Here is an 18300-nt window from a genome sequence, read left to right on the forward strand (position 1 = left end):
AGGGATTTATGTGCAATGCACATAAGAATTCAATTCAGCTACTTTTGTAATCAATAAATAGAATTAGGCTACAATTGCCCCACTGTCGTGATGCATCAATCCTAACCTTAAGCAGCTAAGCATTGTAAGCCCCCAAAATTACTCATATTCTCATAGTAGGAAAATTAGGTTGAAATTGGTAAGGATTGAGATCTCCATCCAACTTTCGTTGTAATGAATCCCTCTCCTAGACTGGCAATTAATTGTGGCCATCAATCAATAACAAGTAGAAAGAAATTCCCAAATCAACATAAACCCTGGGTAAAAGATTCAATCCCCTTATGCAATTATCATAAACTGAACATCAAGATTAACACCCTAATCCAAACCCATAAGCGAATCACACACGCATGATTGAAGTAAACAAAACAAAGCAATAATAAATAACCATAAACATTGCTAGAAATCTGAGAAGAAAGTAAATAAAGGAATAAGAGAACTTAACTGATAAAGAACAAATCCAACTTCAATCCAAGATTCCAAGCTTGAAATTAAATAATCTAATGTGAAACTAATCTAAATTATGCTAGGGAAATATAAAGAGAATAAACTAAAATTAACTAGGGTTTTTTTGAACTCTGTAAGGGGAACTCCTTAAATTGTAGAGAATATGTAGAATATATAGGAGGTAGATGGGCCTTGGCCCATTAGGTAACTTCCAATTCTTTTCCAATTTGTATTCTTCCTTGTAATTCTCTTTTCTTCCAGAACTTGTCCAAAATGTTCCAAAATTCTTCCTTTGTTGTTCCTTGTAGATAATTCAATACTTGGACAAAATAACACACAAACAATTCCAAATTTCACTAGGATAAGGGAAGTATAACTAAAATAAGGGGTGAATTATTGTACAAAATAGCAGATATCAACTTCCCCCACACTAGAACTTTTGCTTGTCCTCAAGCAATTACCTAGGATAATCCACCCTCCATACACTGCAACTGATCACACTACCTTCCTGCTCAACCAAACATACCACCAACCAACTTGTACAACCTAACCTGCTTCAAGAATCATCTCAGAATCACAAGTGAGTTCCCCTCTCAGGCCAATAACCGGGCACTCGAAATTAGGTAGATTAAACCCTGTATGCACATGTGCTCAGTTGAGATTATGCAAGACTTGGCTTAAGATGAACTCCCATAGACATGCCCTTCATACTCACATAGATCACTCTAAAATTGCATGCTAAGATCAAATAGGACTTTATTTGGCTTGTAATGGGGCTAAGGGTGAGTGGCTAAACAAAGAAAGGGTATGGAAAAATAAATAGTTAATACCTCAAATGGTCCTCCAAGTTTTAGCAATTTTCCAGTTGTGGTCCCTCGACTTTTAAATGACCTCCAATGGTCCTCCAAGTTTTAAAAAATAACCACTCGTGGTCCTTTTAGGACGTCTCGTGGTCATTTTAAACTCGGGTTATTTTAAGAATTAAGACCATGGGTGGTTATTTTTTTAAAACTTGGAGGACCATTAGAGGTCATTTAAAAGTCGAGGGATCATAGCTGGTAAATCGCTAATACTCGGAGGACCATTGGAGGTATTAACACAAAAATAAACAAAAGAGAGAGAATTTCACACCTATTCACAACTAAACCTAGAGGAGACATGGAAAATATGAGCAAGAGAGCAAAACATAATTGGAAAGACAAGAATATTCTTAAACTAGTGGGGGTGAAGACAATTATTCGAGCAACCTGACTTGCACTTTTATTCATCCTTCTTTTTCTTTCTTTTCACAAACCTTTTCTTCACTTTCAACCTTCTTTTTTAACAACAAATTTTCTCTTTTTCCTTTTATTTTCAACCAACATCCACTGCAAATCAAACCAACCAATCAATTTCTTCACCACACCCCCACACTAGAACAAAGATAACAGGAATAACTCTATCAAAAATAAGCTCAAAAAGGTAAATCTCCTCTAAGTTAAAGAACACATGCTACATTCTCTCTAAGGGTGAATGGAAAATATATAGCTTAGGGCTAAGGGTCAAATAATAGGGTTAAACAAGAAAAACAATACAAAGAATGGGGTTACGTGCTTTTGTACTTATTAAACAAAAACAAGGCTCAAAGGGGACAACTAGGGAAAATAATTGTAACACAGGGTAGGTTTAAAGGCTTGGGCTAACAACAATGGCCTAAATCACTTCAAAGCATGAAAATTCTAGAGTTCACTATGAGAGCACTGAGACAAGCTATGACAGAACAGGTATCACCGGAATCCCACATAAGCCTTCACTAGCAATGCATAACACACAGGGGAAATATTTAGGTTAGAGGATAGCCCAATTATTGGCAAGAGATTGCATTAAACACAAGCTCAACCTTGAATCATCCCTGACAAGCTAGACTGCACAAGTACCACCAAACAAACCACAAACCAGCTGGAAGTAAAGTGGTCACAGCCACAACACAAGGAAAGCACATTACCTTCAGTTGCAAATTGAGTCCTTCAAGCAAACTTCATCCACATTTCATCAGAAATAGTACTACCCCACACTTAATCTGGACATTGTCCCTGATGGACAAACAAGGCCCCACGAACTAGAAAAAACGAACTAGAAAACATAACATTTTTTTTTTTGTTTTTTTACTCTTTTTTTTTTTTAAGATTCGGTGTCACGGCCTGGGTCACGGCCGGGATGTAGCCCGTGACCCAGAGCCCTACTTTGCTCTGTTCTACTGAAAAACAACTCCACGGCATCACGGCCGGGGTCACGGCCGTGAGCCTGGCCGTGATCCAGCCTCCTTCTTTGCGCACTTCAGTTCTTTTCGCGCCCAAGTTCGGTTTCACCTACAATTTAGTCCAAAATATGTCCTAAAACACTTCTAAACTACTCCAAAGCATAACCTCATCAAATCTAACAATTCCCCACTCTCTTAAAGGTAAAATAATGCAAACCTCACACTAAAAACAATCCCAGGAATTCCCCGTAAACAAAGAAAAACTCTTAACTCTACTTCGAACTAAAAGAAAAAGAAAAATGCAGTAAAATAAAATGCAAAAAGTAAAGGATAACATGGGGTGCCTCCCATGAAGCGCTGAGTTTACTGTCGTCAGCTCGACTCAACCTCATGGATATCAGGTGGGATTGCGATCCGGTGGCTTTTTGAACTTAGCCAGCTCTCTCATCGATCTTTTGTAGAAACCGTCAGGACCAAAGAACTATGTCTTTCGTTTCAGCACACTTGACTTTTCAAGGGGTCCAGGATCAATAGGGGAAACATGCAAATCCCCTAACTCAATCTTTCTACTTTCATCAGTGCACTCACCCAGCCCTTCTATCAAGTAACAGTCATCAACATACGAGGGCTGGTGCTTCGCCATTTTGAATATGTCAAACTCAATCTTGTTCTCAGCCACCTCCATCATGAGTTTACCTCTTCTCACATCAATAAGGGCACCAGCAGTAGCTAGAAAAGGTCTACCAAGTATAATAGGAACCTTGGCATCCTCTTCTATATCCATAACAACAAAATCCCCCGGTATAAAGTACTGATTAATCATGACCGGGACATCCTCTAGAACTCCCACCGGACGCTTTATGGAGCGATCCGCCATCTGTAGGGTCATGGAGGTGGGTTTTGGTGTTCCCAGGTTGAGCCTCTTACATAAAGAATATGACATAAGACTAACACTGGCACCCAGATCACACAGAGCACCACCAACTACAAATCCACCAATGATGCAAGGGATGGAAAAACTACCTGGATCTTTCAGCTTAGGAGGTAGTTTATGTTGAAGAACTGCACAGGTCAAGGCTCTTTCGCTCAGATCCACCACCGCACTCTTCTCTGGCTTTTTCTTATTGCCTAAAATGTTCTTTAGAAACTTCTTGTACGATGGAATCTGAGTGATTGCTTCAACAAAAGGCATGGAGATCTCCAGCTTATCTAACATCTTATGGAACTTGCTCTCTCTATCAGACTCCTTTGATTTCCACAACCTCTGTGGATACGGTAACAAGTTGTAAGGGGTAACCGAGTCATCTACCTTCTTGTTCTTCCTTTCATGCTTCTTACTTGGAGCACTCTCATCCTGCTCAGGAGCTTTCCCCTTAACACTATCTCTCTGCACCATAGGCTCCTCCTCACTATCATCAAAAACATCCTCAACCTGAACACCCTCATCCTTATTATCAGTTCTCTCAAGCACTGGATCATTTGAAGGAAGTGGAGGATCCTTCAATGCTAATCCGCTCCTAGTGGTGACTGCATTCACTTGGTGCCTTGGATTTTCTATGCTTGCTGGCAATCTACCATTCGAAGATGAGGCTTGATTAAAAAACTGAATACCTCCTCCTTGTTGCTGAGCCTTGAGACTCTCTATCTCTGCTTGTAGCTTGCCCATCTGAGCCATCATAGTGTTCATGAAAGTCTGCATGTCTACATCCTGAGAAGGTTTAGAGAAACCTTGACCTTAAGTGTTCCCAAAATTCTGATTCCCTTGTTGGAACTGTCCTTGATTGGGATTCTGATTATTTCTCCACTGAGTTCCTTGGTTGCCACCTCTGTTCCCTTGATTACCTTGAAAACCTAGTGGATTGTTCCTCACTTGATTGTTCCAAGAGGGAACAAACTGATCTCTTCCTTGCTGCTGATAGTTCTCATAACCTTGCCCCTAGTTTTGTGGTCTAGAATAACCAATGAGATCAACTTGCTCCACATTAGGCTGAGGGACTTGGTTACCGGAGTTTAACAGATAACATGTCTGAGCTGCATGATTTCCACCACAAATTGCACAATAGGCTACAAGAGGTACCTGTGGCACAGAATAAGGGTTAGGAGCATAAGGATTCTGTGGAATCAGTGGAGATTGAGCAACTGCCTGGACACTCTGAGTAGGGCCCTGTACTAACTGCTTTAGCATGTGTTGTATGGTATCCAGCTGAGCCTGCATTGCCATCTTTTCTTCAACTTCGAACATCCCAGCTGTCTTCTCTCTCTTGGGTATATCATCCCCCTCAGTGTACCAGTAAGTATTGTTAGAGGTGATCCTCTCAATCAACTGCTCTCCAGCTGCCGGTCCCATATCAATGAAAATACCCCCAAAGGATGAGGTATCTAGAATAATCTTTGACCGGTTAGTCAATCCCTCATAGAATGATGAAATAAAGTCACCTGGGGTCATCAAGTTCTTTGGGCACTGCCTCCTCAACTCCTTAAATCTCTTCTAAGCCTCAGGAAGATCTTCATTGCCAAACTGCTGAAAATTCTGGATCTGTTTCTTTAACTTGGCAGCCTTGGAAGGAGGATAGTACTCCTGCATGAAAGCTTTGTGGAGCTGTTCCCAAGTAATGAAATGGTTAGCTGGAAAGGAATTCAACCAACTCTGTGCTTGATCTCTCAAGGAAAAGGGAAACAGTCTCAGCTTGATGGCCTCACTAGGAACACCATTCATCTTGATGGTCTGGCAGATACGATCAAAATGCACAATATGGGTTTCTGGGTCCTCAACCCGAGATCCTCCAAACTGATTATTCTGGACCATCTGAATGAGTTGAGTCTTCAACTAAAAATTGTTTGCCTCAATCCCTGGATACACAATGCAATCCTCTTCAGTAAACTCAGGAGCTAAATGGGCTGCCATGGAAATTGCTTGTGGGACTTCCTGGGCAAACTGTTGAAACAGGTTGGGATTCATCTGATAGAAAAGATTTTGCATCCCAACCCCATAGCCTGGCTGCTGGTACACAGGCTGCTGCTACATGAAAGGAGCTCCCAATCCTCCCCCAACATAGATATTCGGGTTTGGATCGGCCCTAAAGTTCTGTGCCTGATTCTGAACATTTGGATTTGGGGGGTCAGCACGAACTCCAGGGTTGTCCCCAACTGCCTCTCTCTGCCTCGGTTGCTGTTGTGTGTTGGCACCAGTATGGGCTGGCTGCTTAGTATTGCTACTGTCTCCCGTCTCCAGGTCTACTTCAAAGTTCTGGAACTCTTGAAGCCAATCACGTAACACCTTCATTTCCCTCCTTAACTTCCTCTCAAGATTTAGATCATAGGGACGACGGTTCGTGCTCCCTTTCGATCTAGTGTGCATAAAAGGAGGGTAACCTGCTGTTTAACACAACCACAAACACTCTTGGAAGGAACTAGTTATGGGTTAGTGCAAATATTTTTTTTTTCTGAATAAACAATAAAATAAAACTTGATCTCCTAAAATTCACTAACTCTAATGCTAGTAAGAAATCAATCACACAATCAAAACCAAATAAACCAATCCCCGGCAATGGCGCCAAAATGTGATGAATATAATGATGAGTGTAAAAAGGGTGTAATGTCGTTCCGCTGAGGATTGGGGCTATGGCACGAAATTGTATGAATTAATAATACTAGGCACTAGAGTATGTGAATCACTTAGAATCCAAGCAACTAAAATTGAAAGGTGTGAATTAAAAGAAAGAAATTGACTAAGGTGTAAACTGTGTGATGAGGGAATGGGTCAGATTAGGGGAATTGTAATCTTGATGTTCCAATCAACTCAGAATTAGGGAAAAAATAATTAACCAAGGGATTTATGGGCAATGCACATAAGAATTCAATTCAGCTACTTTCGTAATCAATAAATAGAATTAGGCTACAATTGCCCCACTGTCGTGATGCATCAATCATAACCTTAAGCACCTAAGCATTGTAAGCCCCCAAAATTACCCCTATTCTCATAGTAGGAAAATTAGGTTGAAATTGGTAAGGCTTGAGATCTCCATCCAACTTTCGTTGTAATGAATCCCTCTCCTAGACTGGCAATTAATTGTGGCTATCAAGCAATAACAAGTAGAAAGAAATATCCAAATCAACATAAACCCTGGGTAAAAGATTCAATCCCTTTATGCAATTATCATAAACTGAACATCAAGATTAACACCCTAATCCAAACCCATAAGCGAATCACTCACGCATGATTGAAGTAAACAAAACAAAGCAATAATAAATAACCATAAACATTGCTAGAAATCTGAGAAGAAAGTAAATAAAGGAATAAGAGAACTTAAGTGATAAAGAACAAATCCAACTTCAATCCAAGATTCCAAGCTTGAAATTAAATAATCTAATGTGAAACTAATCTAAATTATGCTAGGGAAATATAAAGAGAATAAACTAAAACTAACTAGGGTTTTTTTGAACTCTGTAAGGGGAACTCCTTAACTTGTAGAGAATATGTAGAATATATAGGAGGTAGATGGGCCTTGGCCCATTAGGCAACTTCCAATTCTTTTCCAATTTGTATTCTTCCTTGTAATTCCCTTTTCTTCCAGAACTTGTCCAAAATGTTCCAAAATTCTTCCTTTGTTGTTCCTTGTAGATAATTCAACACTTGGACAAAATAACACACAAACAATTCCAAATTTCACTAGGATAAGGGAAGTATAACTAAAAGAGTTTATTACCGAAATGGTCCCTCGACTATTGCGAAATTACCAATTTAGTCCTCGACAATTTTTCGTACACAATTAAGTCCCTCGACTTTGAAAATTTTAACCAATTTGGTCCTCCGTTTATTTTGCCGTTAAACATCCGTTAAATCAGGACCAAATTGGTAATTTTGCTATAGTCAAGGTACCATTTTGGTAATAAACTCTAACTAAAATAAGGGGTGAATTATGGTACAAAATAGCAGATATCAAGTGCCTCTCGCTCTCCTGTGCATTCACCTTCAAGATAGCTCAAAAGAAGCTAGATTTCCTCCCCGACTAAAAGTAGTCTCAAGTGAGGGTGAGTAGCAAGTAAAAAGGAAAAGAAAAACAAAAGTGATATGGAGTCGAAATTACACAAGCATTCCAAAAAGCAAAAGCTAAGCAATAGCAACCAATTGCCTCCCCGAAAACGGCACCATTTTGGTTTTATTTGTGTGTCTTCTCTCGCGTGTGTATCAAAAGATTTGTTTGTGTGGGGTTGCCCCCGGGTGTTATCGTCTCTCAAGGAAGTCAAAGTTGAAACATTGCTAAGCTTTTAGTCTAGGGAACGCATTGTGATTGTCTCATTCGCCAAGTCACAAACACACAATGAACACAATAATCGTTGTTGAAGTTTGAAAACCAATTTAAGCAATCAAATGAATAAAATCAAATAATGAAAACTAGGGAATGAATTGTGTGCAATCATGATGCTTCCTTCTGTATCTTATGCTTGGGAAAATTGGCTTGTGTGGTTGGTTATTCTCGGGTGATTAGCTATTACCGTTTCCCCTTTGGTCTACTAGGAACTCTCTAGCTTTGGAGTGCTTTTAGGCAACCAAGAGGTATAGAGGCATTTTCACAAACACATGGCCTACATCGCCATGCCTACTCATACTAGACTAGTCTAAAATAGGAAACACAATTGATTGGAGCTTACAACAAGGATAGCAATATCTTGCCTAGCTTATTGCCTTAGATCATATAAGAGTTAGCCAATCCTCAAAGAATACATACAATTCATCAATTATGAACAAGAACAATCAATCCAATCCAAACAATCCAATATCCAAATAAGGAATTAGAAATCAACACTTAGCATCATGAAATTCCACAATTCAATCCCTACTAGAGATCTACCTAATCATTATAACAATTAGAAAACAAAACCTAATTTCACAAATTGGAATTTGAAATAGAAATCTAAATTGCAAACAAGATTAAAAGTAGAAATAGAGATTTACCTAAACAAGATCAAGTAGAATCCAAATCAAAGCTTCAATATAGATCTTCTTCACAAAGATTGCAATGAAATGTAAATTGTCTCTCTCTACAATCTAAGATGAGCTTTACCATCTATCTAAGATTTTCTAAGTGATAAAATGTAAATTAAAAACTACTCAACCCCCCAAAACTTTCTAAATTAGTCCTTAAATAGCTTCCCCAAAATTGCCCTTGAACACTTAGCCTCGGATTAGCTAGTCCATGCCTAGTCCAAGCGTGTAGTAGCAGCGTGGAAGTTGCTGAATATATTCCACGCCGGGTCGACGCGTGGAATCGTCTGCTTTGCTTCTCTTGCCAAGTTCACATGGTTCTTGTTTATGCCTGCAAAATCTACAAAACCATTCCAAGTGTGCCAACAGTAGAACTTTGCAATTGATTGACACATTAGAGAATAGAAATGCCTTCAATAATTCACAAAAGTATACAAATTCATTCCTAATTCACCCCAACTTAGATCCTTAGCCTAGTTATCTTTGGCGCTTATCATTGCCCAGCTAGCCTTTGGTAATCCTAGCCATCCTTCTTCTACGGTCGAACGAATATTGATCCGAGTGGAAAGTGAATTAAGAATTCAGTGTTTGTTTTGTCATCCTCTAAGGATAGACTCTATGGCGAGATCTTTGAAAGAGCGAGACTAGGCACAAGGTTACAAAAACAAGCGAAAGCTATCAATAATCAATATCGGGAGTTCAAACAAACAATCACAAATATATATTCAAAATGATATAGAAGGATTTCGGGTGAAAGAAACATGTAATTCTAACGTCATGCCTAAGAATTAAGGAGAGACAGAACACAACTTCAGGTTCCAATATCACCAACACCAATTCATGGATTACAAGCTATTATCGTGGTCAATGTAATCCTGAATTGAACACAGAAATTAGCCCAATTCACTAGTACAAAACTGCACATAAAATACAAACATTTAGCTACCGTTCTTGTTAGAACGGTAGTGTATTGTTAAAAAAAAAACGCGCGGTGGCAATTTTGTAAATAAGTGAAGAACATTTCGCTACTGTTGTTTAAAGAAACGGATGCGAATTTAAAAAAAAACGCTCATGATATTTCGCTACTGATAAGTGCCAAAAACAGTCAAAATTCGGGTCATGTTTAGATGATATTTTAATGTCTCAGCACCCAATTATGATCACTTTCATGGATAAAACCTCTAATTAGCATCTATTTGACAAATCCAGATCAAGAAAAATACATTGAGTCATTTCCAAAGGAAATAGCAAAGTTTTGGGCCAAAAGAAGCAACAAACAAAGAATCCACCAAGCAGGAGGCTGCCACGCGCCATCACACGCGTGTAAGCGTGCGTGGATTCATTCCAGTAAGGTGCCATGCATGGTCACACGCGTAGTAGCAGGCGTGAAGCGGGACCAGTAGGGCAACAGCGGAAATTCGACTTTCGAGCAGCTATTTAAACCCTTCTCTCTTATTTTTTGGGGAGGACTCTCCCAATTTTCAGATCTGAATTTTCTTACTATTCCTTCCCCTTTGGGGAGGAAAAACACACTCAATTTCCATTAGAGTAGTATAGATCTTAGGATTGAAGATGGATTGAAGATGTAGAACTCACCATTTCTTGGGTAACACTCTCCTTCCATTGAATTGCTTATTTAGATTTGTTTTTGAAAGAAGTTTTTGCTTTGTTGTTTTGAATGATTTCTATGATTGAGTAGAGTAATTTGGGCGTGTGTGCCTTTGTTGAACTCTTGATTGTTGTTTAGAAATTGCTTTATGATTTTGAAGAAATGAAAGAGTAGGAAAGATGTTTGTATGGTTGAAGTGGTTCAAGCTTTACTTCTATTTCGGCCGGAATAGCTAGTAAACTGTGGGGAAGTGAGAGTGTGCGCGATAGCGGCCTCTCACGAGCCCAACTCACCCATATCTCCGCTCTTAGTCCGAAAGGACGAGATCCGAGAGGAGTGGTAGACTAGGTGTTCGATGAAATGCCTCAACCGAATGAGGATTGAGCGTCTGAGTGTGACGCCACTCGGTACTAATACCTTGACTCCCTTAATCGATCGCGAAACTCGTTTCCTCAAATTCCCTAGGAAGACCAATCACTCTGTTTGACTTTGGTGCACACCCCCTTTCATTTTCTTTGCATATTTAGCGTAATTTCCTTTCTACAACCCAAACTTACTTATCAAACCAAACCCTTGTAATACTTGCAACTCTTACCTTTTAACCCCGTTAATGTCAACACCTATTTGACTCCCATTCGCCATCCTTGAGAGACACGACACTCGGGGAGTCTTGACTCTTCGTTTTACCACCTTCACATTCAACCTCACCGCATTATACATCCTTCAAAATGGCGCCGTTGCCGGGGATGGCAAACGGTTTCGAATTGTGTTGACGTTTTTGGAGTTAATTTTTAAGAGTTCTTGAATTGCTTTCTTTTTATTTGTTTTATTTTCTTACTTTTTGATATTTGCTTTGAAAAGTGAGCTTTACTATCTTGAATATCTTGTGCTCATTTGCAACTACTTCTAGTTGCAAAAGATTTGATGTTGGTGAAGCTTTTTGCAGGAAATTTTATTGAAAATCAATTAGAAGCTTGCCAATGAAAGCTCAAATGAATTCCCATGGTTACCCACACCATGAGGTAAATCCTTTGAACTATATTCCACCCCAACCATATCCATATTATCCCCATTCCACCCATACTTATAATCCACCAACATATCACTATCCACCTCAAAACCCTTATTCATTTCCGTATCACTACTTACCGCATCCAACTTCTTATCCATCTTATATACATAACCATCACCCACCACCATACATACACCCTATCCCACCGAATCAAAACAAATTTCCCCCACAATACTCCATTTATCAAAATGACTCGGTAAGCTCTAAAGAAATATTCCAAAACATAGAGAGTAAGCTTGCACAGATAATGAGAACAATTGACCCAAGCTATACTCCCGAGCCATTTTCGTTCCATAATTTCCACCCAAACAACCATTACCCATCTCCATCTCATATTCTTAAAGTAAACAATCCTACCCATTTCCTTGAAACACCACCTTCCAATCCTTATTTTACCATACCCGATCCTTGTGATTATATCCCACCGGCCAAGGACGAAATTGAAATTCTCAAAGAGAAAATAAAAGTATTTACAAGAATGGCCAAGGAGGATACGGCTAACTCGAAAGCCGAAATTCGGAGTGAATTAAATGATTATCTCGCTACTCTCCGAGAAGAAGGACTTCCATTGGAGGAGATCGAAACGAAAATGTTAGCCATGATGGAGGAGTTCATGAGGACAAGTTCATCACGGATAAACTACCCACTTGTAGAGAATCTCCCAATTTCGGAAGCTAATCCAAGGATGGATGCACAAAATACTGGAAGGAAGGAAGGTAGTGAAGGGACAGTAGATTGTTATGCGCCGGTACTAGAAGAAGTTCCAATTTTCGAATTGAAAAATCCTAAGGAGGTCGAGATGGAGAGCGATGATGAGAACATCGAAGTAGTGTGGGAAGATCAAGAGCCTACATATGGTAACATTCCTAAACCTTCTTGCATTACTACCTTCGAAAGTCCATGTTCACTTGATAGATTTACTTTTGACACTCGAGTGGATGACTCCCTTTTACGATGCAACAATGATTTATATTCTTATGATACTGAATGTTTTTATTTCCGGGAGGATGATTCCATAGGCTTTGTTGGCAATTTTATCAATGAGTACGAAAGTCTAGATAAAGATACCCATGCTCCTTGTAAAGACGACTCCCTACGCATTGATATTTCTATTACTTGCGACTATGATTGCTTTAATTTTTGGGAGGATGACTCTATAGTAAATCGTGATCTTTTAGTTGGAAATCATAGGGATTCTAGTTTGTTTGAAGAAGAATATGATAGTTTTAAATTCTTGGAAAATGAATCCTATGATTTGGGACGAGATGAGTTGATGGGTGAGGGGGAGATTACTTTGTTATATTCTAAAAAAGGAAAGGGTAATCCTTTTAGACAATTAGAGTGGGGGGATGAGAATAGAGAGTGTGAGAAAGAGATGATAGATAAGGAGGGAATTTTCACATTCGATTTGTTTGAGGGAATTGAAGGGAGTGATATGACCTCTAGTGAAGAGATATGGTCTCAACATTATGATAAAACTGACAAGAACATCGGGGATGGAAGAGAGAATGACAAAATAGGGGAAGATCACACTACCTTTGAGAAATCAAGGGGAGTGTTTGAGGCCATGAACTTTCCAATTAAACACCTTGTTCTTCCTTTGTTTGAATGGGAATTCAAGAATGTCCTACACCTTGGGGCATTTCTTGAAGCAAAGGTACATGGGACGCTAGGCAGGGTCCCAAAGTCTATATGTTTAGCGGGATAGACTAACCTAAGTCTAGCCAAAGACTCTAAACGAAGGCGCACTTGGGAGGCATTCCCAACGTTATCCCTAGGATTTAAATTTCACGTTATTAATTCTTACTTTTTCTCTTTTTGGTGCATTTTGTCTTTTGTTTAGGATTTTTCGACTAACCACGCAGATTCTCCATCCTAAAATGGTCCTCAAAGGTCCATTCGTCAAAGAAGGTGACCAAGCTCGAAAAGGGGAAAGAAAAATTTGAAGAAGGCAGGCAAGCACAGTCCACGCCACTCCCACATGTGTGAGTAGGTGGTGAAGCAGTATTGTGTGGGGGTTGATTCGTGAAAAGATATTTATGTTAAAACAGAAAGACTGTGACTCCCCGAGTGTCGGTCTCGAAGGAGGGACGTGGAGGTGTGTCAATTGTTCCGGAGTTTTCTCGATTGGATCATGCATAGGATTCAAGTGTGGTGAAGGGGGGATTTGTGAGTGAGAGTAGTTCATTGGTTGGTTTGAGTGTAAGAGAGTAGTAAAGTAAAAGTGATTTTGTGAATATGTAAAAGGGGTAGGGATTGGATAGTGTTCATGAATATTGCATAGTGGAGTGTCTAAGGTCATGGATTAGGATTGCTAGGATATTGTCTATTCAAGAGTGTGTTGTCTTAGTCCTTTTCCACCTTTGTGTACTAAGGCTTCTTTGACTTAGGAGTGCCTTCAAGCATCCAAAGTTCTAAGAGGAATTTTATCAAACACTTAAGCTACACACTATCCTACTATTCTTAAGAAGTCCATAGGAACTTTGATTGTGTCAAGCTTCAAATCCTAACTCTAATCAAAGACATGAAAGAGTCAAGAGCTCAATCTCTCATCTAGATTTGCCAAATCCAAACAAGATCTCATCAAAACAACAATCAAAAGACAAGAATAGATAATCCATCAACACAAACTCATAGATCCAAAATATAGAAATAAGATCATCACAAAAGCAATATTCAATCACACAATCCAAATCCCTAGACTAAATTAGATACTCATAATATGAAATGCAAGCAAAAGCTAATTTAATCCAAGAACAAGATAACTAAAATTATAGAAATGAAATAGAGATCACCTAGAGAGAAGAAGATCTTCAATCCAAGCTTGTTGTCTTCTTAAATAGAGATTGATCTAATCTAAAAACTAAGAAAAATGGAGAAAGTTCTCTGAAGGAAAAACTAAGAAAAGGAAAACTAATTTTATGGCTCCTCTGTCTGGAAATTCATCAAAGGGGTTTAAATAGTCTTCGAAATGACAACCCTAGCTGAAATTCGCGCATCACCGTCTCCACGCCTCTCACACGCGTGTGAGCATGCGTGGGAAGCTTCTGGAAAGTTTTCACGCCTGCTCACACGCGTGTGGCCTTCCAGTTTAGTCCTCCGAGGCTCCGCTCTTGCCTGGTTTGCTCTTTAAACTCAACTTTTGGTCCTATTTGCTCCCGGGGCTCCTATTTTACTTCTTTTAAGCTAAAAGTAGCTTTTGTGCATCAGTTAGTGATTTTCAAGAATTTACGCACATAATTTATCAAGTAAGGATGCTATAGACGTGATAAAACACCCTAAAATGTGCCTGAAATAAGGGTATCTCGGAGTCTTATTAGTAGGCGTGGAAAAATCCCAGAAAGCCGCCACGCCCACTCACACGCGTGTGAGCAGGCGTGGAAATCTTCCAGAAGCTAGCCACGCCCCCTCCCACGCGTGTGAGAGGCGTGGTCGGGCACCAGAAAAACTGCGTAAATAAGGCGCAAATGTGTTCTAACCCTTGCCCATTTCTCATTTCATTACATCCAAAAGCTAAGAGCTTCATCCAAGGTAAGACTAGCCTCCTCCAAAGCAATTCTTGGTACAAATCTCTTGAATCTCCTTCCTAAGCTTTTCAAAAGGTAACATTCCTTCTCTCCACTTTCCTTTATATCTATTGGAATTTATTTTCTTTGGAAGGCATATTTGTATGAATGAATGAGGTTTGACGATTTTCTTGATTGAAATGGCTTAGAAATAGACTTTAGAACTTGCTTGGAACCCATATTTGCTATTAGAAGATGAACATTGCAAAATTTGAAAGGTTCTTGATATCTAGATTGCAAACCCTAGGTGATTTGGGTATATTTTTGGAATTCAAGATGAAATGGGGAGTATGAATGATGAAATGTGGAAAATTCTTGCTTTCTAGGCTTTGAGAATGATAATCCCCACCTATTGCTTTGTCAATTTCAAAATATTATCACTTTCTCATTTTCAATTCCTACCTAGCTAAGGGAAGAAGAAGAAATTAACTTTATATTGACTGTTTTTTAATTTTACATGATATTTCTCATATATGACATGTTCATTTTCTTGAAAAGAAGCATGAATGAAGTAAATGCAATGGATAGGTTCTATGTTATTTCTTATAAAATATAAGCCCACATATTGTTCAAATCTCGTTGATTGAATCTTTTAGGCAATGTGTTCCCACTCATCCACGGCTAATCAAGAAGAAATGAGGGCTAGAAAAGGAAAAGCCCCGATGATGGAAACTGAACTGACTGAGCCTAAGAAAGAAAGGAATGAAAGACTTATGGAACAAAGAATACTTTTAACGGAGAAGCAGCAAAGACGTTTTGAGTATGCGGTCTACCTTCCGATAGCCAGTTGGAAATTCATTGACTTAGCGACATTGAATCCTTTTCAATGTCGAAATTCGCTAGCATGTCTCATCCATCAACCCTTCTGGAGTAAAATTTTTGGATGGCGCCACTCAACCTATATACCTACAGTCTTTGAATTTGTGGCCACTTTGGAAGTCACAGGGAAAACTAGCGACCTGAAAAGCCCAACGATGAAATTCAATCTCTTCAATGAACCTCATCATATCTCGGTCAACACTCTAGGAATTTTGCTTGGATTCTATACCAAGGAGGACCAAGAGAGCATGTGGTACAAAGAACTTCCAATTGATTTTGGTGACTCCGAGACTCCAAGGAGATATTGGAAGAAGATTGCAAAACCAGGAATTGAATGGAGTGGATCGAGGGTACTACAATCTCAGCTCAGAAGAGATGACATTCAAATTATCCGGCGAATAATTGCTCAATCTTGGGAAGGACGCACAGGAAACTTCGCAAAAGTCTACAGGACTGACTTGTTTGCACTTTGGAGCATGGACACAAATACACCTGTGAACATGGGGGTGGTTTGCAAAAGATGGTTGAAGGCACAACAATCTAAAAAAGTCGCTACTTTGTTCGTAGGACCTCTAGTCACTCAACTGTGCCTTGGTTTAGGGTATCAGGCAAAGATGGAAGAAACCACCAAGATTCTGAAAAGCGCAGCAATGACTCCGTTGTCTATGACAGATTTATCTGAGCTAAAAATTGGTCGGAACTTGCGGATGAGAACAGGAACAAGAGCAACTAAGAAAAGACTACCCAAGAAACCAAAGGAGAGAGTCGATCCATCACCTCCCTTTCTATCCACGGAATCTCCCGAACCAAACACGCCGAGAGAACAAACTCATACCCTGTTGGACAATCAACATCGTTTTTCGCCAACCCTATCTCTGAATATCTCAATCTCCAATGATGCCCCACCTTCAGAAAACCAGACCCCTATTCCGCCACAATCATCACCTGCAGCTCCAGCACGCTTCACAAAAGTCACCAATTTGGAAACAATGCAAAGATTTCAGTATGAGTTGCACACAGAACATGAAGCACTCTTGGAATAGAGGGACGCACACCATTACGAACTCATTCAAGATTTGAGCATGCAGATTGCGTTTCTGCGAGAAGAACTGGCAAGAAGAGGACCCAGCTCAAGGCTATGATTGACATTTGATGAGACCTTGCCTTCATAAGAAATTTGGATGATGAAGTATCCATGAATCAAACTCTAAGAATCTGTTTGGGAACACTGTTTTATTTTTAACTGTTCTTATTATGCTTTTAGTATTTTATGTTTGTTGGTCTAGATCCTACCACGTTTCGTCTAGCCAAGGACGTTAAACGTGGAACTCTTGGGAGGTACCCCAAACTCAATAAGGACGAGATTGAACCAAGGAACTAAATGGTCAAACGAGGTACAATTCTTACTTTCCATCTTTCATCAACAAATCTTTTATGGAATATTTTGTTTAGGAAAAGGGACGGTCAATGCTTAAATGAAGAATTGCTACGGAAGGTATATCTTCTATTCCCTTTTGAAAGAAGGATGGTTGTTCAATGTTTGGTATAACATTCTTATTCTTTGAGTTAATGAAAGATCTTTTTGGGTGTTAAAATTAAAAAGAGTAGTCCGAGCCCAGGAAACACTTTTAAAGTGTGGAAAGGTGCTCCTTATTAATTAATTCTTTGACCCAACTCTTTCACCACCGCTCCTCATGGCGACATCGAGGACGATGTCAACTTTTAAAGTGTGGAAAGGATGTCTTGCATAAGATGAGTAATCAGTTGAGTTGTTAAGGTGTTAGGATAAAAGAGTGTGTTGTTGCCTGCACTATCTAGGAAGACTCTTACTTTTATGCCAAAACAAATGTTTGAAATATGCTCTGGAAGCTATCTGTGACACACACCACCATCAAAAATTTGAAAATTCTGTATGATGCATGTCTTTCGTCTTCTATTTTAGTGGGACCTTAGTCAAGGATCGCTCGAAGTGGGAGTGTGTACCCCCTAGGCTTTAGAAAGATAAAAATTGCGAAGCTCGAAAATGAACTAAATCTAGCAGGACATGGGGCAAAAGGAGAGCTTTAAAGTGAGCTTTGAGTGAAAATAATCCCTACTCCCTAGAAAAAGGCATGAGGGGTTGACATGGTGAAACGTGAATAAAGGCTTTCAAAAAGGCCACTGCTAGAGATAAAATCTGAGGAAAGCCTTCTCGCTAGGAAGTGTTCAACCATAGTCTTCGAATGCTATATCTGGAGTCGGTTGTCCACTTAAAATGCTCCTAGGAGAAGAGAAAAATGAGAGGAGGTGAGCCGCCTCGCTAGGATTCGGGCACCCATTGCACTGTCTTCAAAAAAGGCATGGATCTCCATGTGAAGTCGGGTAGCCCGACGACGTTATCCTAGGAGGTGAGAAAATAGAGTGATCGCCCAAGCCATGGCGATGAGCGGTCTATGTCCCTGCCCTCACTTATTTTAACGTAAAGGGGCTTTGGCGTATGGTTGGAAATTGTGGCCAGGTTGTGCACATCGTTCCCACAAGTGG

General features: G+C 39.6%; 1 protein-coding gene across 1 annotated transcript; it reads right to left on the minus strand.

Annotated features, from left to right (window-relative positions):
• Positions 1–3206: 3206 nt before the first annotated feature.
• On the minus strand, positions 3207–4424 carry LOC116024157. The gene has a single exon (XM_031265058.1). The coding sequence runs from the start codon at positions 4422–4424 to the stop codon at positions 3207–3209; it is 1218 nt and encodes a 405-aa protein (XP_031120918.1).
• Positions 4425–18300: the final 13876 nt, after the last annotated feature.

Source organism: Ipomoea triloba, chromosome 7 (assembly GCF_003576645.1).
Source record: "Ipomoea triloba cultivar NCNSP0323 chromosome 7, ASM357664v1".
NCBI lineage: Eukaryota > Viridiplantae > Streptophyta > Magnoliopsida > Solanales > Convolvulaceae > Ipomoea > Ipomoea triloba.